General features: G+C 43.4%; 1 protein-coding gene across 10 annotated transcripts in view; it reads left to right on the forward strand.

Annotated features, from left to right (window-relative positions):
• Nucleotides 1-24,444, forward strand: part of PXK (PX domain containing serine/threonine kinase like) — an 80,881-nt gene that overhangs the window by 31,682 nt on the left and 24,755 nt on the right. For all 10 annotated transcript variants that reach the window (XM_032323694.1, XM_032323704.1, XM_032323616.1 and 7 more), the window contains 9 exons: nucleotides 7,250-7,436; nucleotides 14,137-14,214; nucleotides 14,765-14,838; nucleotides 15,499-15,573; nucleotides 18,891-18,995; nucleotides 19,540-19,641; nucleotides 21,317-21,478; nucleotides 21,891-22,008; nucleotides 23,275-23,353. In XM_032323694.1, coding sequence (XP_032179585.1) covers nucleotides 7,250-7,436; nucleotides 14,137-14,214; nucleotides 14,765-14,838; nucleotides 15,499-15,573; nucleotides 18,891-18,995; nucleotides 19,540-19,641; nucleotides 21,317-21,478; nucleotides 21,891-22,008; nucleotides 23,275-23,353 — 980 coding nt within the window. The remainder of the gene's footprint in view (nucleotides 1-7,249; nucleotides 7,437-14,136; nucleotides 14,215-14,764; nucleotides 14,839-15,498; nucleotides 15,574-18,890; nucleotides 18,996-19,539; nucleotides 19,642-21,316; nucleotides 21,479-21,890; nucleotides 22,009-23,274; nucleotides 23,354-24,444) is intronic.

The raw sequence follows: 24,444 nt of genomic DNA on the forward strand, positions 1-24,444 counted from the left end.
AGGTGCGTTTTCATAACTTTATATAATGCGCATATTTTGTCTTAAAGAAGAATCACCACCTTATTTTAAAGATTTATTTATTTACTTTAGAGTGGGAGAGAGAGTGCATGTGAGTGGGCGGGAGGCAGAGAGATGGGGACAAGCAGACTCCCTGCTGAGCGGGGGGAGCCTGCCAGGGCAGGCAGGGGGGTTGCTGATCCCACGACCCTGAGGTCATGACCTGAGCCAAAACCAAAAGTCAGTTGCCCAACTGACTGAACCACTCAGGCGTCCCTGAATCACTAACTTATTTTAAAGGCAACATGAAATGAGTAACCATCCAAGGAGACCACATACAGCAAAACAAAAGAGAGGACCAGGAGCTGAAATGATGGGAAATGAGCTAGGAATGCTCATGTTGGGAAGGAGCCCAGACCCTGCCCCTTTCAGCGGGGAGACCTTGGGTCATTTATTTTCCCTCTCCATCCTCACTTTCCCCATCTGAAACTAGGGGTTGAACCAGGTGACTTCTCTGTTGTAGCATGGATGCTTTGTGATTTGAATTTCATTGCCCACTGTTGATCTAGGAGAGACTCTGTGGTACAATGGGGGGATATTGGAACAAATTAAGGGTTCATTGAAAACTTAGAACTCCCTAGAATACTCATTGGAATATGGTTGAAGGCAATTTGTAGACCACTGAGATCTGATCATGAAAATGAAAGATTAAAATCCTTGGGGCACCTGGGTGGCTCAGTGGGTTAAGCCTCTGCCTTCAGCTCAGGTCATGATCCCAGGGTCCTGGGATCGAGCCCCACATTGGGCTCCTGCTCAGCAGGGAGGCTGCTTCTCCCTCTCTCTCTGCCTGCCTCTCTGCCTACTTCTGCCTATTTGTGAACTCTGTGTGTGTGTGTCAAATAAATAAATAAATAAATAATCTTTAAAAAAAAAAAAAGATTAAATCCTTTGAAGGATTAATCCTTTGAAGGTTCCTCCTCCAGACAGAACTAGTTTTCTTGAAACTACAGTATAGTTTGTCATGTACTTTAGAGGCCTCTATGAGCGGGTCAGATTATGGGATCTAGACCTCACTTTGGCAATTATTCCCCTTCGTCTTATCACTCTGCAGGTAAAATGGATGTGTCTTTGGGGACTTCTCCACTGACTTTCTTATTCCCTTCCCCATACACAGGGAACTCAAGAAGGGAATCCATAGGACATGTTAAAGAGGAAAGTTCTCAAAAATGGGATGGTGAGGGGTGCCTGGGTGGCTCAGTAGGTTAAGCCTCTGCCTTCGGCTCAGGTCATGATCCCAGGGTCCTGGGATTGGGCCCTGCATCAGGCTCTCTGCTCCGCAGGGAATCTGCTTCCCCCTCTCTCTGCCTACTTCTCTGCCTGCTTGTGATCTCTGTCAAATAAATAAATAAAATCTTTTAAATAAATAAATAAATGGGATGGTGAGCTGTCATGGTTTGAAGCCATCAGTGTGGAGGTGTCTAGGAAATCATTGCCTAGAGACTTGATTGCTCTCTGTACTAATATTCTCTTTCCCTCCCTCCTAATGAGTCATTGGACTTCTAGACTTTATATTCTATAATTGGCAAACATTTTAGAAATTCTGGGAGAAAGCTGAAAGAGTAAGTATCTCTCAAATGCTAGTCTTTTTTAAAAGGCAAGCTTTTAAAGTAACACACATATTACATACTAGTAATGCTTGTAGAAATATTTATTGAGATCTTCAGGCAGAGCAGGAAACAACCTCCAGTCTGTCCAGCTGACCAGCGTAGTAAACATAGCAGAGATACTATAATTGCAGCTGTTGGCAAAGAATACTTTGTTTCATCTGATGATTTGGATCAGGTGATGGGATGAGCTGCTGGATGTCTGGGCAGATCAATATATTTTCCTAAAGTGAAATGAAGCTTGAACGTATAGATTGATGGAAGCTTGAAGGCCACAAAGTTCAAAACAAATACCTTATCGAACTCATTTTTATATCCTCACCATGAATGAGAAATAGCCCTGTTGGGGTTTGAATCTGAGGATATAGATGTGACTCTCCATTCTGTTAATTTTTTTAAAAAAGATTTTGTTTATTTATTTGACAGACAGAGATCACAAGTAGGCAGAGAGGCAGACAGAGAGAGAGAGAGAAAGGTAGGCTCCCTGCTGAGCAGAGAGCCTGATTCAGGGCTTGATCCCAGGACCCTGGGATCATGACCCGAGCCGAAGGCAGAGGCTTTAACACACTGAGCCACTCAGGCGCCTCAGCTCTCCATTCTGAGTCATGTGGATCTCATCTGGGTGTGCTGTCAGGCGGGTAGTGCAGGCAAACGGGCTGATATTGGTACACGTGTATACACACACACACGTATATATATATATATGTATATATAAAAATACATAATATAAATACATATACATATGTAATATACACATATAAATATATATGTGAAATATATATATACATATATATATTTAAGACTTATTTATTTGAAAGAGAGAGAAAGAGCATGGGGAGGAGGGACAGAGGGAGAGGGAAAGAGAATCTCAAGGAGCTGTCCTGAGCAGAGTCTGATGCGGAGCTCAATCACAGGACACTTTTAAGACTTTATTTATTTATTTGAGAGAGAGAGAGAGAGAGAGCGCACAAGGGAAGGGGAAGGGACAGAGGAAGAGGAAGAGGGACAAGCAAACCCCCAGCTGAACAGAGAGCCTGACTCAGGGCTTGATCCCAGACCCCGAGATCGTGACCTGAGCCGAAGTCACTTAACTGACTGAGACACCCAAGTGTGCCACCCCACCCCACAAGAGTTGTATACTTAACCAACTATGCTTTTTCATGGTAATTTTTAAGAATCCTTGCTGTGTATATGGTCAGTTTGATAAGCATGAATTTTTCTTTCCTTTTTAATTAAAAATGGTAAATGAGAAATGTAAACATTTCATAGTATAGAAAATTTATTTATTTTTAAAAGATTTTATCGACCTATTTGTCAGAGAGAAGGAGAGAGAGCACAAGCAGAGGGAGAGGCAGGCAGAGGGAGAAGCAGGCTCCCCGCTGAGCAGGGAGCCTCATGTGGGACTTGATCCCAGGACTCTGCGATCACAGCTTGAGCCAAATGCAGACGCCTAACCAACTGAGCCTCCCAGATGCCCATCGAAAAATTTATTGACCAGCCCACTCCCAGAGTTAACTGTTCTCAAGGCGGTAGTGTGAGTCCTTTTAGACATTTTTTTTCGTGCATATATAACCATGTCCATGGGCTTAAACACACACATATATGCATGCACACACACAAATGAGATTGTATTCTGCAACTTAAGAAAATAATTTTTATTTTTTAGTTTTTGTTTTGTTTTTTTTAAGATTTTATTTAGTGGTACCTGGGAGGCTGACGGTTAGACGTCTGCGTTGGGCTCAGGTAATGATTCCAGGTTCTGGGATAAGAGTCCTGTGTCAGGCTCCCTGCTCAGCCCCACTCCCTTCTCCCTCTCCCTCTGTGTGTTCTCTCTCTCTGAAATAAATAAGTAAATCTTAAAAAAATAAAATAAAGAATTTATTTATAAAGAGCAAGAGTGCATGCAAGGTGGGTGGGGGGAGGGATGGTAGGGTAGGGAGCTGACTCCCAGCTGAGCAGGGAGCCTGGTGAGCAGGGCTTGATCCCAGGACCCTGGGATCATGACCCAAGCCCAAGGCAGATGTTTAACTGAGCCACCCAGTCACCCCAGTAAAAGAACTTTTAAAAGAAATATCGGTTGTGTTTTTAGTAGTACCCTTGATTACTCTATATTACGCAATGCTCTGGAACAACAACAAAAAAATAATAATAAAGTGATTCACTTGGATATGTACTAGCTGAGTGATGTGCTTTCTTCTTAAGTATGCTTTTTATTTAGTTAAAAAAGAAACTGCTATTTGGTAAAGCCTAATTGTATGAATGAGGAAAATGACTTGAAATACATGTCTTATCTGGCAGTGAATTATGCCATGATAGAAAATTCATTCTAAGTATGCTCTGACACATTTTCATAATTATGTTGGAGAAATAGGCAATTTAGAATTGTCAGCCAACCTTTTCGTCTTGTCCAATGTTGAGTTCAAGGTCTTCACTGTTTGACAGATATAGAGTGGAATAGCTAAGTTAGGTTTGCCCTCATGGGTGGTTTAGATTACATCTTTTCCTGAATTAAAGATGCCCTTCTCTAGAGACCTTCCCATCAATCAATATGCATGTCTCACTTGGGCTATTCTAATCTAAGCATAAGTATAGAGTACAACTGCTCTTTGAAAGTGATTTTGCTCATTAAATTAAGATACCAATCTACCAATCTGATATTTATTTTATTTTATTTTTATTTTTATTATTTTTTATTTATTTTATTTTTTTTTATTTTTTAAGATTTTATTTATTTATTTGACAGAGAGAGATCACAAGTAGGCAGAGAGGCAGGCAGAGAGAGAGAGGAGGAAGCAGGCTCCCTGCTGAGCAGAGAGCCCGATGTGGGACTCGATCCCAGGACCCTGAGATCATGACCCAAGCCGAAGGCAGTGGCTCAACCCACTGAGCCACCCAGGCGCCCCACTGATACTTTTTTTAAAAAAAGATTTTATTTGTTTGTCAGAGAGAGCGCGTGAGTGCACACAAGCAGGGGGAGCAACAGGCAGAGGGCGAAGCAGGTTCCCTGCTGAGCATGGAGCCTGATGTGGGACTTGAACCCAGGACCTTGAGATCATGACCTGAGCCAAAGGCAGGCACTTAATAAACTGAGCCACTCAGCTGCCCCCTAAGGAACACTTACTTATTTTTTATTTTTTAAAAGATTTTTAAATTTATTTATTTTTGATACAGAGAAAGAGTATGAGCAGGGGGAGGGGCAGAGGGAGAAGCAGGTTTCCTGCTGAGCAGAGAGTCTGATGTGGGGCTCAGTGCCAGAACCCTGGGATCATGACCTGAGCCAAAGGCTGATGTGTAACCGACTGAGCCACCCCAGCTCTCAGGAACACTTAAAAAAAATTTTTTTTTAAAGATTTTATTTACTTATTTGATAGACAGAGATCATAAGTAGGCAGAGAGGCAGACAGAGAGGAGGAGGCAGGTTCCCAGCTGAGCAGAGAGCCCCATGCGGGGCTCAATCCCAGGACCCTGGGATCATGACCTGAGCTGAAGGCAGAGACTTTAACCTACTGAGTCACACAGGCACCCCTCAGGAACACTTTTTTAACATAAAAGATAACAGTGAAAACAAACAGGAAAAAAAGAAAAGAACCTTCAGGAAGCAGAATATATGCATTAAGAGGAACATCTCAGGCTCTTCAGAAAAATTATATTTTATGATCTCAGAGAGATAAGAAATTGCATTACATTCAGGATGCTATTAAAGAAAAGAAAGACTAATCAGAAATTAAAAAAAAATATAATAGAAGTGAAACCTCTGGGGTGCCTGGGTGGCTCAATGGGTTAAGCTTCTGCCTTCGGCTCAGGTCATGATCTTAGGGTCCTGGGACGGAGCCCCGCATTGGGCTTTCTGCTCAGCGGGGAGCCTACTTCCACCTTTCTCTCTGCCTACTTGTGATCTATCTCTATCTGTCAAATAAATAAGTGAAATATTAAAAAAAAAGAAAGAAAGAAAGAAAGAAATGAAACCTCTTTAGAAGAGCTGAATGATAAAGGTACTATTCCTGAAGATTTTTTCAGTAGGAAAAAAATATTGTCTAATAAAGGTGGAAAATAGGAGAGAAAAGGTGAGAATAGAGGACCAGTCCAGAAGACCGAACACTGGAATAAGAGTTCCAGGAAAAGAAAGCAAAGGGTACAGACGGGAAGAAATAATGACCTAATACCAGAAAATACCAAAGAACAGAAGGATGTTTGTTTCCAGATAGAAAGGGCTCAGTACACAACGCAGAGGGTGAAAATATATCTGCAGAGAGGCCCATGGAATTCACAAACTGGGGTCAAGGAGAAGACCCTAGAAGCTTATAGGGGGGTAGTGGGGGCACGGAACAAAAATGGAAGCAAAAATCTACTGCTAATAGCACCAGAAGCTAGAAGACAATAAAGTCGTTCTTAAATACTCGGGAGGAAAAATATTTCCAACTTAGAATTCTACATCAAGATTCTCTATTATTCAAGTGTGAGGGTAGAATGAAGACTTTCACACATGCAACTTTTCAAAAAAAAAAAAAAATGGATCTCCCTGGCTCTCTTTTTAGGAAGCTGGCACAGGGTATCCTCACTAAAAATCAGGGATTCTTCTACAAAAAAGGAATGTATGGATCTAGAAGGGGGGGTTCAGCAGGAGACAAGCAAGAGCATCCCTAGAGTAATTTGCCAGGATGCCAGCCCGTGGGGGGAGGGACCACCAGTCCTGCTTGGAGCAGGCAGTCCTCAAGAAGATGAAACTGATGCATCTTTGTGTCTGAATATGTTGAGAAAATGCTTAGATGGAGAGTTTAGAGTTGAACAGAAAACTAAAACAAACAAAAAAGACCAGTTGATAAAAAGGAATTGTAAGCATGGCTTTCTGGCTCTGTGATACAGATCACCTAATGTAAACAGGAATATTGCACTAAATAAAATTATAACTATACTGGAGGGATTAGGAATAGATTGCATGTGGGGTGAGAAGAGGATTGTGAAAGAGAACTTAATCCAGAATGGGAAATTAATAGATTAATACCTAACAGTGAAAATCAATTCATAATGAACCCTGTGCCAAAAAGATGGGCTGAGAGAATTCAATGTGGCTGTCTCTGGGGAATGGATAATGGCTTGGTCACCTGTTGGCAGAGGTGATTGGGGGGGGAGTGTCGCAGGGATGCTAATAATAAAAAGACTCTTTGAAATTATGTTCATATATAAGTTTGATAGAAAAACTTTAAAAAAATTAAATTTGGGGGCCCCTGGGTTGCTCAGTGGGCTAAGCCTCTGCCTTCGGCTTAGGTCATGATCCCAGGGTCCTGGGATTGAACCCCATGTTGGGCTCCCTCCCTGCTCAGTAGGAAGCCTGCTTCTCCCTCTGCTTATGTTCCTTCTCTCGCTGTGTCTTTGTCAAATAAATAAATAAAATCTTTTTTAAAAATGACATTTTAAAGTTGCTATGCTTTATATAGCATTTTATGAATTCTGAGTGGTAGTTTTTTCACATTTTTATCATAGCACTGAAATCAGTATGCATCTCAATGAAGTATAGTGGCTCAGGATTCTGATATTATATCTTCTGTGGGGATGACAGGAGTATAATACTTTTTCTCTTCTAATTAAAGATTGCAGGCCTCAGTCTACCTCTTCCTCCCAAAAAATTGATTGGTAACATGGACCGTGAATTCATAGCTGAGAGGCAGAAAGGTCTGCAGAACTATCTCAACGTTATCACCACAAATCATATCTTGTCTAATTGCGAGCTGGTTAAGAAGTTTTTAGACCCAAACAACTACTCTGCAAACTACACTGGTAAGCAAGGCGATCTCTGAGGTATGGTTGCATAACTGTAGAGACACTGTTCTTTGCTGGTGACAACATGTGGGAGAAGTTATTTCCAAATGGGGCTGTGTATGTATTTGTTATAGAGCATTATCTGCTTATTAATACTTTACCCAATTGTAATTTACTGTAAGAGTGTAAGAAGTAATTTACTGTAAGAGTGTAAGAAGAAGATAATTACTTCTAAAATGTTTATGATGTTTGCACAGAAGAATATGAAAGAGAAGTTATTGAGTCCTATACTTAGTCTTGTCTTTCTTATCTTCCCTGACAGAAGAGAAAGTAAATAATCCACCATAATCTGTACCATACTCTCAATTTGATTTTTATTTGGGTTTGTTTCTGTATTTACAACATACAGTATGTCTGGTTTTTCTGGGTATTTCTTTATACCAAGTGTTTCCAAAGGGTCCTTTCTGTGTCTTCCCTTTTGCCCCCAAGGCAAAGCCTGAGGAGGAGCTAGTTTCTTCCAGACTTTCCCTGGATCAGTCAGGGGACTGAGGTGGAAAGGGTGCCAGTTACACACAAAGCTAGCGTCAATGACCTAAGCCTCTTGTTAGCAGAACGAGTGATTAAACATTCAGTGTTCCCTGGGGTGGCCTTGAAGAGACCAATGGAAACCGTCATAGAACTGAACCAGTGACTAGAATTCGACTGATTTGTTAAAGCTGAGCCATGCTTAAAGTCTTAGTGGAACTCTGGGTATTTTTAATAAGCTGATTTCCTTGCTGAGAGAATAGGTTGTGTACACGTTACATTTCAGGTCCTCGAAACACTACTTATGAAGTAATTAAAGGAAGGCGCTTTTATACCTGTTTCAGAAAGAGGGAAATAGGGGACTGCTTGTCTTCTCTCAAGGGAGGGCAAGAGAGCTTTAGAAAATTCTGATGCCCAGGTACTCATGCCAATTAAATGAAAATTATGGCGGATTGGGGGGGGCATGTAGTTTGGAAAGCTCCCTGAGAGATTGCAGTACGGAGCCAGAGTTTGAAAACCATAGCCCTGGACCTTGTTCCTCACATCCCAGTGTGGTCCTCTGACCCACAGCATCGGCATCACTGGGAGCTTGTCAAAAATGCTGAATTCAGGCCCTATCCCAAACCTACGGGTCAGGATCTGAGTTTATCAAAGTCCCCACGTGATTTGCGTGCACACTAAAGGCTGAGAAGCCTTGCTATAGAATGTACCTCCTGTCTTCTAATGGAAGTACCTGCAGAGGTAAGAAAAATGCCTTCTAGAATGCAACCAAGTGAAGGAAAGTTTCGTTCAAACTCACATTTACTCTAAGTGACAAAATGGAGCATTACGTTACTACAAGGCTGTCATTCTTCCCCCCGGTTGTTTCTTGGTTCACCTAGGAGAAAAGATATCACAGGCCAGGGGCTCCCAGGAGAGCGTAACTCCTTCCAGAGTAGCATCTCTCGTGGCCTGCAGTCACCATGCTTCACCTCCGTTGTTCCCCACAGTGTCTGATGGCGAGCTGTCGGGACCGACTGCTATCAGATCAGCCCTAACCTAGCCCCGTCCATTGGTCTGTCCCTGTATTTCCCGAGAGTGTCTGCCATGTGTTCCCTCAGGGTGCAGTGCACACAGGCTGATGCGGCCCGATCTGGAGAACTTCCCCGTCTGTGCCGGGTACAGGCCTGGCTGGTGGGGGCGCAGGTGCAAGGAAGACATGCTTGGTGAACACTAAGTTACGTGGGGTCAGAGCTAGGGGAGATTTTGGAACAGGCATACCCAAACTAACCCTTTCATTCCATAGGCAGGAGGTCACCTGAGAGGAAAAGCCTTACCTTGCTAGGGTTGCACATGTGTTGGACTGTGCAAGTATACAATGTCTGAGTGTTTTCCAATTAAAATGCTGCTTTGCCCCTGGAAGATGATCTGATCCCTGTATTTCCTGCTGTACCCCCTCATAGGCTGCTGTTGTACTTGATCTTTTCTGTCCCCCTGCTCCCGCCCCTGGCATGGCAGACAGTCAAGAGTCCAAAGCAGATGTGGGCAGAGATCCAAGAAGGCTGCCAGGAACTCCCACTGGGATCCAAATGCTCAAGAAGCTGCTGCTATTTAGAGGACACAGCCCCGTAATGAAACAATAGGGGATGGATGCTGTTTTCAGAGAGATGCTGATATATAATTCAGAGATTGCCCCCTTTGAATGAAACATCAGAACTTGCCTTGCCTCTAGGCTGACTCACTAGCAGCCTCAGGAAAGGGAAGCCCAGGCAGCCTCCTCTGCACCAGCTTGACTGAGCCAAATCCCCGAAAAACCAGGCGGACTTGTCCAGCTTCCCGCAACTCAAAGTTTGGCCTCTGGTTCCCAAGGGCATTCTGCGTACCGCCACCCTGTGGCTCCTCTCTGGGCAAGGCCTCTGCCCCCTTCATATGAATAAGGTCGCCACCTCTTACCGTTTCCTAGTGGTCCGTGGTCACTACCTACTCCACTTCAGCACAATCTGAGATCTGTGCTCATGTGACCGAAGTCACCAAGGCTGCTTTTCCTGCCTCTTGCTCTGAGGTTGAAGATGCCTGGTTGGAGGGAGACTGTGACGCCAGCCCCGTCCCCAGGGGTGGGTAACTAGGAGCTTCAGGGCATCAGCAGCTGCCTCCTCTCTCCCTGGGGCTCCAGCCTGGGATTTCTGATCTTTTCTTTCTTTTCCTGGTATTCTCCAGATGACCAAGGAAATAGAGGTCCCTGGCGCTCTGTGGGGGAGTTAGGAGGTGCCCATTACCAAGTCTGATGGAGGGCCAGCTTTTGTTACAGGGAGAGCAGGTGTCTCCTAGTCATGAGGGCTTCATATCGGAAAACACACGTGCACACGTTCCCCACCCCCACACACCTCACTTATTCATCTTATTGACGGGGTACTTCTATCATCTAAAAGCGGCGCACTATAGCCATCTTCCCACTTCAGACCTCAGACCCCTCAGAAAAGGGGATTTTAATGTCCATACAGAAGTCACTTGGACCAGAAATGAGGAGGTTTGGCTCCTGGGCCCCAGATTTGTCATCAGCAGCATTTTTCCTCTGTGAACCTCTGGTCCCGGCCTAGAAAACAAGAGGAGAGGGAGCGGGGGTGGACAGGGAGTGTACAGGCTGTCTTCTAGTCCTGAAACCCCAGGAACCCTGTGAGTTGGTCAGGTAGTAGTGGGCTCAAGGATCCAAGGAGGGAGGGAGGGATGGGACGGGAATGGGGATTATATTCAGAATCAGGGCAGGGCGCTCTGGAGAGGTGGTAGGCCCAAGTCAACTGTGTGAGCCTCTATGGCGCCACCTGCTGGAGCAGATCGGAGAGTTGAAGACCAGTTGCAGGGCCGGGGTCTGTTCTCTTTTTTTTTTTTTTTTTTTTTTTTAAAGATTTTATTTATTTATTTTACAGAGAGAGATCACAAGTAGACAGAGAGGCAGGCAGAGAGCGAGAGGGAAGCAGGCTCCCCACTGAGCAGAGAGCCCGATACGGGACTCGATCCCAGGACCCTGAGATCATGACCTGAGCTGAAGGCAGTGGTTCAACCCACTGAGCCACCCAGGCACCCCGGGGTCTATTCTCTTGTCACGATGATGGGGCTGGGACCTGGGAAATCAGAGGCTGCACACAGTGGGGGCAGCTGGTACTTTGAGAGCTGACAAGTCAGAGCTCTTCCGGAAGCACAGGGTGGGCCTGAAGGCCTCACTCTGCATTTCCTGTCTGGAAATGTTGTTTCTCAGCATTTTCCTGAGCATGCAGTTTTTCCCCATGTGTCTGTCAGTATTAAGGAAATAGAGGGCAGATGACTTTCTTTTCATGGATTTCATGTTCTCGTGGAAGAGAGTGTCCACATCCATTGAACATGTACTGAACCTTTAGTTCTTGCTGCGTCTAGTATTTTTTGAGTGCCTGCTCTGTGTCAGGTGCTGCAGATAGAGCATTAAGGAAAGCGTAGCCCCCTACCCCCACTGTTCTGCAGGGGGATTGACAGGTGAAAGCTATGGCTGAGTAGACATGACCCAGCAACTTGAGGGTGGGAGTAGGGGATTTGAAGGTGGCAGAAGGCTTCCAGAAGAGTTGATGCCTACATGGAGATTTAAGGATATGTAGAAGTTAGTCACGCCAAGAGGCAAGGGCCAGTGCTCCAGGAGAGGACAGAATATTTCCATGGTTCTGTGGGATTTTACCCAGATTAAGATGTAGCCTTCACAGCCAGAGTTCACAGTCTAGTGGAAGAGAGTAGCCCTAACACAGGACAGACCTTGGGTGAATCCCATGGGAGAAGGACACACAGAGCTCTGGGAGTGTAGAGGATGGAGGGCTGGGAGAGAGCTGGCTCGAGTGGCAGCTTTGGGCTGAGCCTTGTGGGATAGGTAGACAGGAACAGAAAATGTGGAGGGGTGGAGTTGGGCCTATCTTCAGGGGTCAAGGCAGGTAAATCTAGGCATTGCACCACTTGTGTGGAGGGGTAAAGACAGAAAGTCAAGGTAAAACCAGATCTGGGGTAGCACTAGGTTTAGAAATTTGGCCTTGATCTTGTAAAGAGGTGGATGTGGTAAATGCTTCTAAGCAGAGGAGCAAATGCTTAGGATTGAAATGTGTGGCCTGAAGCTCGGGAAGGAGGGGATTCATGTTGGAAATATGCTCATCATGGGATTTACTTGACAATAAATCATAGTTCATGGGAAAGAAAATGTCCTTTCTACAATTTCCTGATTCCCCAAGGTTAAAAAAAAAAAAGCTATTTCCCAGTCCTCAGTTTATCAGTAACAAATCTAGCATGTTCCGTTTGTTGACAGCCATCTCCACATTCCTAGAACAATGTATGGTACCTAGTAGAATACGATAAATGTTGTCAAATAATGATTTGGTGGGAAACTATGAGTCACTTTGAGTTATGAACCAACTGTCCTTTACTCTCTCTTAGAATGACACTGTACTGTATTTAGAAAATTATTTTTCATGATCCTTCCCAAAGTTGATATGATCTTAACTGAAAATGATGCCTTTTTAAGATGTTTATGTTCAAGTTTTTTTAATGCTTATTTTTGTTCAAGTTGTTTTGGAAAAGCTAAAAATATTTTATATCAACCTTATGTTAACATTAACTTAACAGAGTTTCCAGCATTGATTAGGAACATTTTATATGCTTCTGTGACACCTGATCCCTCCAAGTGTTTTGTCCCTTTGGGGTAGTTAGAACAAATGTAAATAGAGTCAGTTTTGTATCTGGTCATCTCAGGTTTCTTCTGGGTGGACAGCATCCACAATTTACGTGTCGAGTCAGTAAACCACTAGTTAGTAGATTATTTTCTTCCCTCAATGTCTTAACTCATAATGTACTGTAAAATATATCAAAATCACATTGCCTGCCAAGCACTAGCCATGGTAATTCCAGACGAGGTCAGTCTGACATAGGGAGAGCATTTCTGCCAAATCTCCCATTCCTCACCGGTCGGCCTGGAATACCGCCGATGCTAGGCGGAGGTGAAATCCCACAATGAATTTGCAGTATTGCTGTTTGCTCTAAGGGATCTAGAGTGGCTTCCTTTTTCCATTGTGTTGAGGGAAAATAGCAAATTACAGATGTCTCTTTTTGCAGGAAATGTAAAAGCACAGTTATTCTGATAATTTCTTAATGCAGTGAACTTTAAAGAACTTCCTCTTCTCATTGTCTTCTTAAAAAGGGGAAACGTTCTCATGATAAATGAACACAAAAAGGGGGATGGATTTTTTTCCAGTAAACAGGGCTATGGTAACGTCCCACAATAGAACTGTGTTGTTGCTGTACATAGATGTTTTTCTAAAACACTGGCTTTTATTTCCAATATATATTTAAGGCTAATCGCTTCTTTGTTGGTGAAAGCTTTAATTCCATGAGGAATGAAGACAGGATAAATATCAGTTAGAGCAGCATAAATACTGTTCTGAGCTGACCTCAGAACACATTTTGAGTTTTGTGCTTGGGCTGTAGCCTGACGTATATATTGAATTCTTGGCTCAGGCCACCTAATTTATTTACATATTTTAGATCTTTCAGTTTAAAAAAAATACACATCTATTTTTTTCACATCATTAGTAATTACTCTTCCTTTTTTTTTTTAAGATTTTATTTTATTTATTTGACAGACAAAGATCACAAGTAGGCAGAGAGACAGGCAGAGAGAGAAGAAGCAGGCTCCCTGCTGAGCAGAGAGCCCTACATGGGGCTCGATCCCAGGACCCTGAGATCATGACCTGAGCTGGAGGCAGAGGCTTAACCCACTGAGCCACTCAGGCGCCCCAGTAATTACTCTTCTTAATAAACCTTTTACTTTGGAATTATTTTAGACTTACAGAAAAACAGCAATGATAGTACAAATAGGTTCCCTATACCATCGCTCACCAAATTTCCCCTAATGTTAACATTGTAAGTAACCATGGCATATTTATCAAAACTAAGAAGTCAACTTTGATGTGTTACTATTAACTACAGATTTTATTCAAATTTCACTTGTTTTTCCACTACTGCCCTTTTTCTGTTCCAGGATCCAATCTAGAATCCTACATTCTCTGGCTTCTTTTGTTTTTTTTCCTTCTTGTAATTAAGCTTTTTAAGAAGGTCCTAGACTTATCAAGATTTCATTTGCAAGAATAACATCTTAAGCATGTGTTACTTTGCTGATAGGTTGGACTGATGAGTTTCTAAAATGTCTTTGCAGAGATTGCCTTACAGCAAGTTTCCATGTTCTTCCGATCAGAACCAAAGTGGGAGGTGGTAGAACCGTTGAAAGACATAGGTGAGAAACTGGCACGTGCCTGGTCTGTTCAAACAGATCACAGAACTGGACTCTTTGTCACGCTTTCCTATCTGTAGCCCAAGAAAGCTCTTCCACGCAGGTGATTTCTTTTTCTTTTTGCCTTCCTACTGCTTGAAGACGCAGTCCGTAACTTGTATACTTAATGAATCTTGGGTAATGTGCCACCTGGAGACTTGGGGGGTAGTAATGTGTATTTTCAGAGCCGTCCGTCATTCTTCATCTCTCTTTCTTACTACACCTTAAGTGAAGCGCCCATTTTCCTGTGCCCATGAATAGTTTCTTCGTTTGCAGTTATTTTGGTGTTTTCTGTGGGTTTTTTTTTTTTTTTTTTGCTTTGGGGTTTTGTTTTGTTTTTCTTAAATACCATCTTTCCCATGTCAACATTACCAAGTGGTGGTTTTACTGGTGCCAGTATTGCAGCGGGTAAGATTGCCAGCCTTGATTTTTTTTTTAAATTACTTAGTTGGTGAAACTTTTTTCTGTTGATGTAAAAATTATTTGCTATGACTGCATCTCTGCTTTTATGCAGGTTGGAGGATAAGGAAGAAATATTTCTTGATGAAGATTAAAAATCAGCCAAAGGAACGGCTAGTGTTAAGCTGGGTGAGCTGGTTTTTTGCTTTGGTCTCCTTTCATGTACTTGAGATGGGTTTATAAAAGCAGATATTGAAAAAGGATAATTAAGAAATTGCACTGTTCTTCTGAGTGATGTTGTAAAGGCCTCTTCAGTCCTACATCAAAGGAGAGTAATTTTGAGTCACTTTGCTTATTCACTTGGTTATATCCATGTGATTGTATTTGATTAATTAGTAAACATCTGGAAAGAAACAGAACAGCTTAAAATAGTTCTGGAACCTCTTTAGGATTGGGAATTTTACAGTTTGTTTTAAAGAAAAAATACACATTGCTTTATGTTCTCTCTTGCTTCGGGAGCTCTAGTGGTTTGGCTAATGGAATTTGATAAAAGCATAGTTTTTTGGTTTTTTTAAAAAATCTTTTTGCTTTTGTTTTTGTGTTTTTTTTTAAATTTTAGGCAGTTAACATATGGTGCAATATTGGCATTCAGTGACAAATCACTTATACATAACACCTAGTGGTCATGATAACAAGTGCCCTCCTTAATGCCCATCTCCCGACTTTGTGTGGCTTGCACCTTTGGTTTACAGTCATATTTGGACAAATGAAATAAAGGGAAAGTTTTACAAGGAATTTTTCTTTTGGTAACTTAAGGCAACACCCTGATATTTTCCCCCATGTTTCCAGGCTGATCTTGGTCCCGACAAGTTTCTGTCAGATAAAGATTTTCAGTGTCTAATCAAACTTCTGCCTTCCTGTTCGGTGAGTATGAGCCCTTCTATTCTTTCTCTTTTTTTTTTAGTCTTTTATTTTTGAATAATCTCTACAGCCAGTGTAAGGCCCAAATGTACAAGCCCAGCATCAAGAGTTGCATGCGCTACTGACTCAGCCAGCCAGGCACCCCAAGGCCTTCTGTTTTTCTAGGTGCTGCTGACAGATTCAGAGTGTTTTCTTGTAGGTGGCCGTGGACAGAAGAGCTGGAAATGCTCTGTAGGCTCAACAGTGTGGAGAGGTATAGTGGATTTCAGTCCACGCTAAAATTGCTCAGGGCTGCTCCTGTAGCTCAGAGACCAATTTTTTTTTTTTTTTAAGATTTTATTTATTTATTTGACTGAGAGAGAGAGCACAAATAGGGGAAGCGGCAGCCAGAAGGAGAGGGAACAGCAGCCTCCCCACTAAGCAGGGAGGCCCATGTGGGGCTCAATCCCAGGACCTGGGATCAACACCTGAGCCAAAGGCAGACACCTCACTGACTGAGCCACCCAGGCACCCCCAGAGGCCATATAAATGGCATTCATGACTTTGGCACAACCCATGAAACTTGACAATTGTTTTAAGCAAATATCCGAGTAAGAAAGTACCCACTTTGTTCTCAGTAAGGATGTTTGTATCAGTGGAATTGAAAGATCTAGGGGCGCCTGGGTGGCTAAGTGGGTTAAAGCTTCTGGCTCGGGTCGTGATCCCATGGTCCTGGGATCAAGCCCCGCATCAGGCTCTCTGCTCAGCGGGGAGCCTGCTTCCTCCTTTCTCTCTGCCTGTCTCTCTGCCTACTTGTGATCTCTGTCAAATAAATAATAAATCTTAAAAAAAAAAAAAAAAAGAAAGATCTGTTTCTAGTCTGAGAAAACAGAACTAGTTTGGATTTAGATAAGCTGAGTGAGGGAAGGCACAAAGAGCCCTTTTGCTATCTGAATCACTATTCTCACAGGCCAGCTAGTTGGCCTTTAGGAGTGCCGGGCATTATTTATGCTAATGTACAGTTCTGATCCAAGGCTCTTACTGGAAAGAAAATACATCACTGTATTTCAGAATATATGCAGAATGTCTTCAGGAAAAGACTAATCTGGCCAGAAAAGCAAGTTAATACTGATGTTCTTTATCTGTGGTCTGCATGAGGATGTAGGACCCTAGAATGAGTCATTCTTTTATTTATTTATTTATTTATTTATTTATTTTTAAGATTTTTATTTATTTATCAGAGAGAGAGAGGGGGAGAGAGCGAGCACAGGCAGACAGAATGGCAGGCAGAGGCAGAGGGAGAAGCAGGCTCCCTGCTGAGCAAGGAGCCCGATGTGGGACTCGATCCCAGGACGCAGGGATCATGACCTGAGCCGAAGGCAGCTGCTTAACCAACTGAGCCACCCAGGCGTCCCTAGAATGAGTCATTCTTGAGCACAATTATGCTGACCTATCCAGTTGGGTAGGCAGGTTCAGTTTTGAAGATAGAGTGTCTTGTCAAGCTAGCAAAACCAAGCTTCTAATAAGGTGTGCAGTGTAGCCAAGAAAAATGCCATGGTCTTTGTGTGTGATTAGTTGTGTGCCACAGGCTGTTAGCATTCAATTCCAAATTTCCTTTAAAGGTTGTGCTTTTAAAAAAAGGTGGCACAGATAAGTGGTGCGTATTAATTGTAGAAAAGTTAGAAAATATGGATAAGCAAAAATAAGAAAAGAAAACTCACCTGCAGTCCCAAGCAAACCAAAATGTCTAGAACTTTATATGGTTATTTTTTTGAAAAATTCCACATACACTCTTTTAAAACCTGATTTTTTGGTTAATGGTATATCATGCACATCTTTTATGGAATAAATATAGTATAACATCATTATTACTGGTTGCATAGACTATCGTTGGCCTTACCTTCATTTATTCAACTAATCTTCTGTGAGACATTTGGACCACTTCCAGTTTTTTCTTCTTATTTAAAAGGGAAAAAAGCCACAGTGAACAATTCAGGCTAAATATTTGTACCCATCCTTAATTATCTTCATCAAATAAATAGTAAGAATTAATAAGGGAGATATTTTGAGACTGTATAAATATCCTGTTCTTACCAAAGCCCTACTAGCTTTAGCTTCATTGAGATTTTCCAACACCATCATTCCTCTTAGGTTTATCAGTTGGCATACTGTAAGGGTGAGCTTCCTATTCTCTCTTCTTGGTCTGTTTATATCAGTATGGACTCAACAATTTTTATTTTATTCACTGGGCTCCTTTTTGGGGTGATGAAAGTGTTCTAAAGTTAGATTGTGTGGTAGTTTATATAGCTCGGAATATACTGAAAACCATTGAATTGTATACTACAAATAGGTGAATTATAATGGTATATGAATTATATAGATATGAATATATAGGAATATATGTTGTATGTTAATATCATATATATTCATATATAGAAGAATTATATTTTAATACAGCTGCTACAGGATCAATGATAATCATTTTGATGTGATAGTCAGAAGAAACTTCATGATCAAGGACTATATTTTCCTGGGCATACCCTTCCATCTCCCAGCCCACTCAGTCCGAACCTTCCCAAACCTTTGCACAGCTCAGCTCCTATGGGTTTAAATTGTAATGGTGCTCGTTTGAGCAAATGGACATGTAACACCTGTTTGAAGCTAGTTGGTTCATGCAACCAAAATTCCAGGTCATATGAGGACTTTCAGTCATTAAATAATTAGTCTTACTCTCCACCCCACTTGGTTGACGTCAGTGGCCCCTTCTCAGGAAGACCCCGTGAGTCATCATACTGCACCCTGCAGAGGATGGATGGGAAGATTCACGCTAGCTGCTTTGGATAAGGGCCAGGATGCCAAAAGATGTGGCTTTTTTGCTTGTTTTCTGGCTTTTACGCTCCCTGGCTTGGCCCCAAACAGCAGTGTGAAATGTTACGCAGCGCTGTAAGAAGACACGTTTATCCTGGTCCTCACTTGGCTGTGCTAGGGTTTGGCTGTATTCTCTACCAGTGTACAGAGGCAGAATATTAAAGCCATTATCCCCCAGACCTCTGCCTGAGCTCCGAGCATGTGTATCCCCAGGCACATAACCTTCACATGGAGAGCTCGCCATGCCAGCTGTCCATGTCCCTTTGTCTGTATAGTTTAGGTTCCTTCTCTCATTTTAAGAACGATCTGCTTGTTGATCATCTGATAAGAAAATGCCACATGTTCAGGGAATATCCCGTTTATGTGTAACTAAAGTGCTGTGATGGTACTTAAGTCTACGTAACCAGATTCTTGATCTCAAAGGACCCAGATGTTGATGCAAATAAATGTGAATTTCTTTTTTGTTTTGGCAGCACCCTTATATCTATCGGGTCACCTTTGCCACAGCTAACGAATCCTCTGCATTGCTTATTAGGATGTTTAATGAAAAAGGAACTTTGAAGGACCTGATCTACAAGGTACTTGTGGTGCAAGTTCATGGTCATAAAGAGGTTCTCAAGTCCCTTCAGAACCTATCACAGATTCTTGATCCCTTAGGTTCTGGAAGTTAGGCCCTGGGGGTTTTATTTTAATTTTGATTTGATTTGGAATTTATTTTGATTTTAGCAGTAAAACTACCCCATCTGGTTAAAGAGCATTCCTTTCCCCAAATGAAAGAAGGTTGAATAGGTAATGGTTATGTACATGACATTGTAGGCTGCTCTCTCAAGTGTCTTTCACTTAACGAGCAATACTGAACTATCTCAGTAAAGTTGGAAAATAAGACTCTGGGGTCTGCTAAGGCCAAGACCAGGCCCATCTTCACTGGACCAGAGAAGGGATGCAACTCAGGTCAGCCTCTTTCTATCAACTGTACAGACTCTTGTACTTTAAAAACCCACATCCTGTGAGCTGACCTCATCTGGCACCCCCAGCTGCTTAGAGCCCTGCCTGTTCCAGGAGGCTACGTGTGGTATTCAGACCTGCTGCTGTTCTCTTACATGCTCTTTGTGCTTTTCCAAGGCAAAACCAAAAGACCCGTTCCTAAAGAAGTACTGCAATCCTAAGAAGATTCAGGGCCTTGAACTCCAGCAAATAAAAACATACGGACGGCAAATATTAGAGGTAAGAGGTATTTAATATTTGCTTAGTTTGCATTGGGATTTCACTCAGATTACTGTATTCCTTTGGGAAAGTTCTTGGGATTGCTTATAAACAGATGGCATTGTCCTATTTTATCCCCAAAAGCAAGTATTTGAGACTAAGGCAGCCAATTCAGATCTACAAAAATTCCAAAAGCTTAGCTATTAGAATTTAGTGTCTGATTTTTAAGAACCTCACTGTGCAGATACCAACTTTTGGGTTTAGTTGATCTTTATCTTTGTGCCAGGATTGTTGATTTTGTTATATCAATATATAACCATCTGGCTCCCTTGCAGAAGTAAAACTAGCATGAAAAGCCTTTCCCATATCACTCTCTAGAGCCTTGTTCTCCAGGCTTCTTGGATTGTCCGACCTTATCAGTGAAAACAGTTTAAGCATAACCTCCCCCAATAATAACTTATATGTATGCACTACTACTAATATATGTTGTGTATTATAAGTTAAGTTAGGAAAGAAGGAGTTCTGGAGCCCCAGAAAGAAGGAGATTAAAAACAAGCAAATAGAAAGAGAAGTCATATTTTCTTCCAGTCCTCAGTACATTGTCGTGGGTATCCCCTTTGGCTAGCACTGCTCTGGTTCATGAGGTTGTTATGGGTGTATCTCCAGGCATCTCCCTTTGTAGGTGAGCCTCTGTTTAATAAATGGCAGCTGTTGGGGCGCCTGGGTGGCTCAGTGGGTTAAGCCGCTGCCTTCGGCTCGGGTCATGATCTCAGGGTCCTGGGATCGAGTCCCGCATCGGGCTCTCTGCTCAGCAGGGAGCCTGCTTCCTCCTCTCTCTCTCTCTGCCTGCCTCTGCCTACTTGTGACCTCTCTCTGTCAAATAAATAAATAAAATCTTAAAAAAAAAAAAAAATAAAAAATAAATGGCAGCTGAAATGTTTGCTTCTTTTTGTGGGAGCCTGTCATGTGTTCCTCTTAGTAAACAGCCTAATATATTCTTTTTTTTTTTTTTAAGATTTTATTTATTTTTTTGACACAGAGACAACAGAAAGAGAGGGAATACAAGCAGGGGAAGTGAGAGAGGGAGAAGCAGAGAGAGACACAGCGAGAGAGGAAACACAAGCAGGGAGAGTGGGAGTGGGAAAAGCAAACTCCCTGCTGAGCAGGGAGACTGATATGGGGCTTGATCCCAGGACCCTGGGGTCATGACCTGAGCCAAAGGCAGATGCCTAACAACTGAGCCACCCAGGCACCCCAGCACAATATACTCTGAGAATAGATTGGACTAGGCATATTTTTCACTCAACCCCCTTTCCTGAACAACTAACTGGCTGATGTTAGCTGATGTTAGCCTTACTCATCTGTGCGGGAGGGTCAAGACTTTGGTCTGCAAGGAGCTGGCCTGTTGAGATCAGAAAGTGCTGGAAGTCGAACATTAACCCCAAGCTTTGGGTTAATAGAAGCTGCATCTCTGTTCTTTGGAAATGAGGGAGCTTGGAGTTGGGTCTCATAGCTAGAAAGCATTCAGCATCACCCCTTTTTCCAAAGAAATGGATGGAGAGGGCATTTTTCTTTAGGAATCTCCTCAGTAACCAGTTTTGTTTCAAAATATAGTGACTTTAAAAACGAAGTTTAACCTGTCTCATAATTGAATGAGTTGGGGGAGGAATTTAACCTCTACATATTTTTTTAATAGGTACTGAAGTTTCTACATGACAAGGGATTCCCTTATGGGCATCTTCACGCCTCCAATGTGATGCTCGATGGTGACACTTGCCGGCTGCTAGACCTTGAAAATTCCTTATTAGGCCTCCCTTCCTTCTACCGATCCTATTTCTCACAGTTCAGGAAAATCAACGTAAGTTGCTAGAAGTAACAAAAACAGAAAATTAATTTTTTGGTATAAATGATCCCCCTGGCAGGACCCATGATCTGCCCATGTAAGAAATATGCAGGGTAGGCCATGCCTATTGACTCTGTTCTCTCACAGAGTGTCACTCTATCTTTAAGTGCCTCGTTGAAATGGTAGATGAGATAAGGAGGGACATAGAATCATGGACTGGAAAATAATGGGGAGTAGGACCAGGACCTTGGGTCAGAGCAGTGCCCTGTGAGCTTTTGCAAAAGGCCTTGGAGTTGTGTTTTCACTACCAGTAATGAGTGGGGTTGCCCCTGGGCCATATTTTTCTTGGTGAAAGCCTAGGGAAGGAACATTGGGATTCACAAAGCCAAACTGAAAGATAACCACCCTGCTCTCTTGTCTTCCACAGACATTGGAAAGCGTGGATGTCCACTGCTTTGGCCACTTACTGTATGAAATGACTTATGGAAGACCGCCAGACTCAGTGCCTGTAGATTCCTTCCCTCCTGCACCGTCTATGGCTGTGGGTCAGTACAGGCTTTGAAAGAGTCTAATGGGCCCCGGTAGTCCACAGAGCTACTCACCCCCTTTCCAAAGTCCAGGAAGGACCCAGAGGAAGTTGCCATGTTCCATAGCCAGCCAAATCCAGTTTATAAAAGTAAACCAGGTCTGAGTGATTTATTTAAATTAACCTCATTAAAAATTCAGATGGTTTGTCCATTTGTCGAGCTATCTAAAACCTCAGGAAACATACTGTAACTGCATTCAAATTTTGGAACCAGGAGGTTGTAAAGAGAAATCTGCCCAGATCGAGTCTGACATAGAAGCAGAAGCTAGGAGCAGGCAAATTGAAGCCAGCCTTTCAACTGGGACAGGTGTCAAGGGCCAGACCAAGGCTTGAGTGGGACCTGCAAGAGACAAGAGAGCCACGGGCTGGACATCTGGTAGATAAAAGGCTGGCAGGCCAAGAGCAGGGAAAGGGAGGCAGGAATATAGACACCTGGCAGATTGGATCCTGGCGTTCCTCCAGCCTTACTTAGGGGACTGAGAAGGGCCAGAGGACAGGTGGGAGACACTTTTAGGAGCGGGACATGGGGACTGATGCAGACTTATCCAGGGACCCTTTCATCCCATCTATAGCCTGCCCAGAACTCACTGTTAGAGCAACACCAAGAGGGGAGGGCAGGGTAGCTCTTGGACCACTGAGCCTCTGAGATGTGCAAGTTAACCCCCTACCAAATGCTAGTTTTGTGTCAAATTAGTGGTTCAAGAGTACAGGCCCCAAAACTACTGGGCCTGTGTTGAGTGCGAACAGCTGAAACTGAACAGTGACCTGTGAGTAGAAAAATCTGGCTGCTTTTGTTTATATCATCCAAGGTGTTGGATGATGAGACGTCAACAATTGGCATTTTGTGTGCCAGTTTTGATTAAAAAGAAAGCAAGCAGCAAAATGTTTTCCAAGTTCAGAATTTTCTGTGCAGTGTTTACTCTTCTTTTAAGAGAGCAAACACTTCTATGAATGATATCTGGAATCCTTCCTCCAATTATCTCTGAAATATATTTAGCTTTCTATCAGCATGTGGTTTCTGAACCATTTATTTTGAGCCATCGGTAACATGGTGTTGCCAACATTCCCCTCCCCCATGTATGCCATCTGTCTGTGCGTGAAGAGTTTTGACACCGTCCTGATCAGCCTGCAGACAGTTGTTGCGAAGTGGTGTCAAACTTTTCATCACCAAGCGGATTTGCCAGCATGTTCTGTGGAACTAAAATGTGTATCTGTTCATTTCAAGTGGCCGTGTTGGAGTCCACGCTGTCTTGTGAAGCCTGTAAAAACGGTATGCCTGCCGTCTCCCGGCTCTTACAGATGCCGTAAGTCAATCACACGCCTTGTTTGTCACCTTCCTAACTGTGTAGAACGCTGGACCACGAAGCCAGGGGCCTGGCACCATAGTAGACTCAGGTGTGGTCCTTGCAGAGTCGAAGGAACATGCTTGTTGTCGGTTATTTACAGCATGTTATCATGAGCTGTTCGCTGCCATGGTCTGATTGCTGTCCCTTGACGTCCGCATCTTCACGTGTGTCTCTCCCTGTCGATGTTAGCGTCATGTGTGTGTACATGTGCCCCCCCCGCCCACCCCCACTTAGAACATTCTGACAGACAGCCCGCTGGAGCACTGTCCTTCGTGGCCCTGTTCCGCGCACCAGCTGGCCCTCAGCTATGGCTGGTTGTGCCCTCCAGGAGGAGGGCTGCGGGTTTCTGGCCCCCCCACCACCACCTTTGTTCCTCTGCTCGCTGGGTAACATGGGTTACACATCTAACTTGTACCAGGCATTGTGTTAGGGGCTTGGAGCGCAGAAGACGTTCTCCCTTAGACTGGGTTATTCTCCCTTAGACTAGGTTATGACTAGTTCATCAGGACCATCAAAATAGTGCTGCAGGGCCTTGCCTGTAGCTATGCTTTCTGTCCCTTCTTGGAGAGTGCAGCAGCCTTGCTGAGAACGGTGTGTCTGAGGTTAGACAGAGCTGGGGGTGCACACAGCCTCCCCACTTCTGGGTGGGGAGGGTGACCTGGGGCAGCTTCCCTGCATCTGGAAGCTGAAGCTCCCCATCTGGGAAATAGGACTGGTAGTGGGCCCCACCAGAGAGGATCGTTGGGAGGAGTGAATGAAGCGATTCCTGGTGTAGTGCTTCGCGAATGTTAGTCATGATGACTGTTGATTCAGCGTCTATTTTGTGAGTGGCACATATCCGCGGCACACCCAGTGCGTCATCTGTGTCAGCTTGCCACATAGCAGATGTTCGCAGGAAACAGTGATGCGGGGAAGCAGGGCAGGGCTTAGCTTGAATGCGTAAGGCCAGAGCTCAGGAGAGCTCCATGCCGTTAGAGAGTGTGGGAGCTGCCCCAACCCCTGACACTGCCCGCGCCCCGCTCCTGCCCATGGATATGACCTTTTAAAGT

This window comes from Mustela erminea, chromosome 1, assembly GCF_009829155.1.
Source record: "Mustela erminea isolate mMusErm1 chromosome 1, mMusErm1.Pri, whole genome shotgun sequence".
Taxonomy (NCBI): Eukaryota; Metazoa; Chordata; class Mammalia; order Carnivora; family Mustelidae; genus Mustela; species Mustela erminea.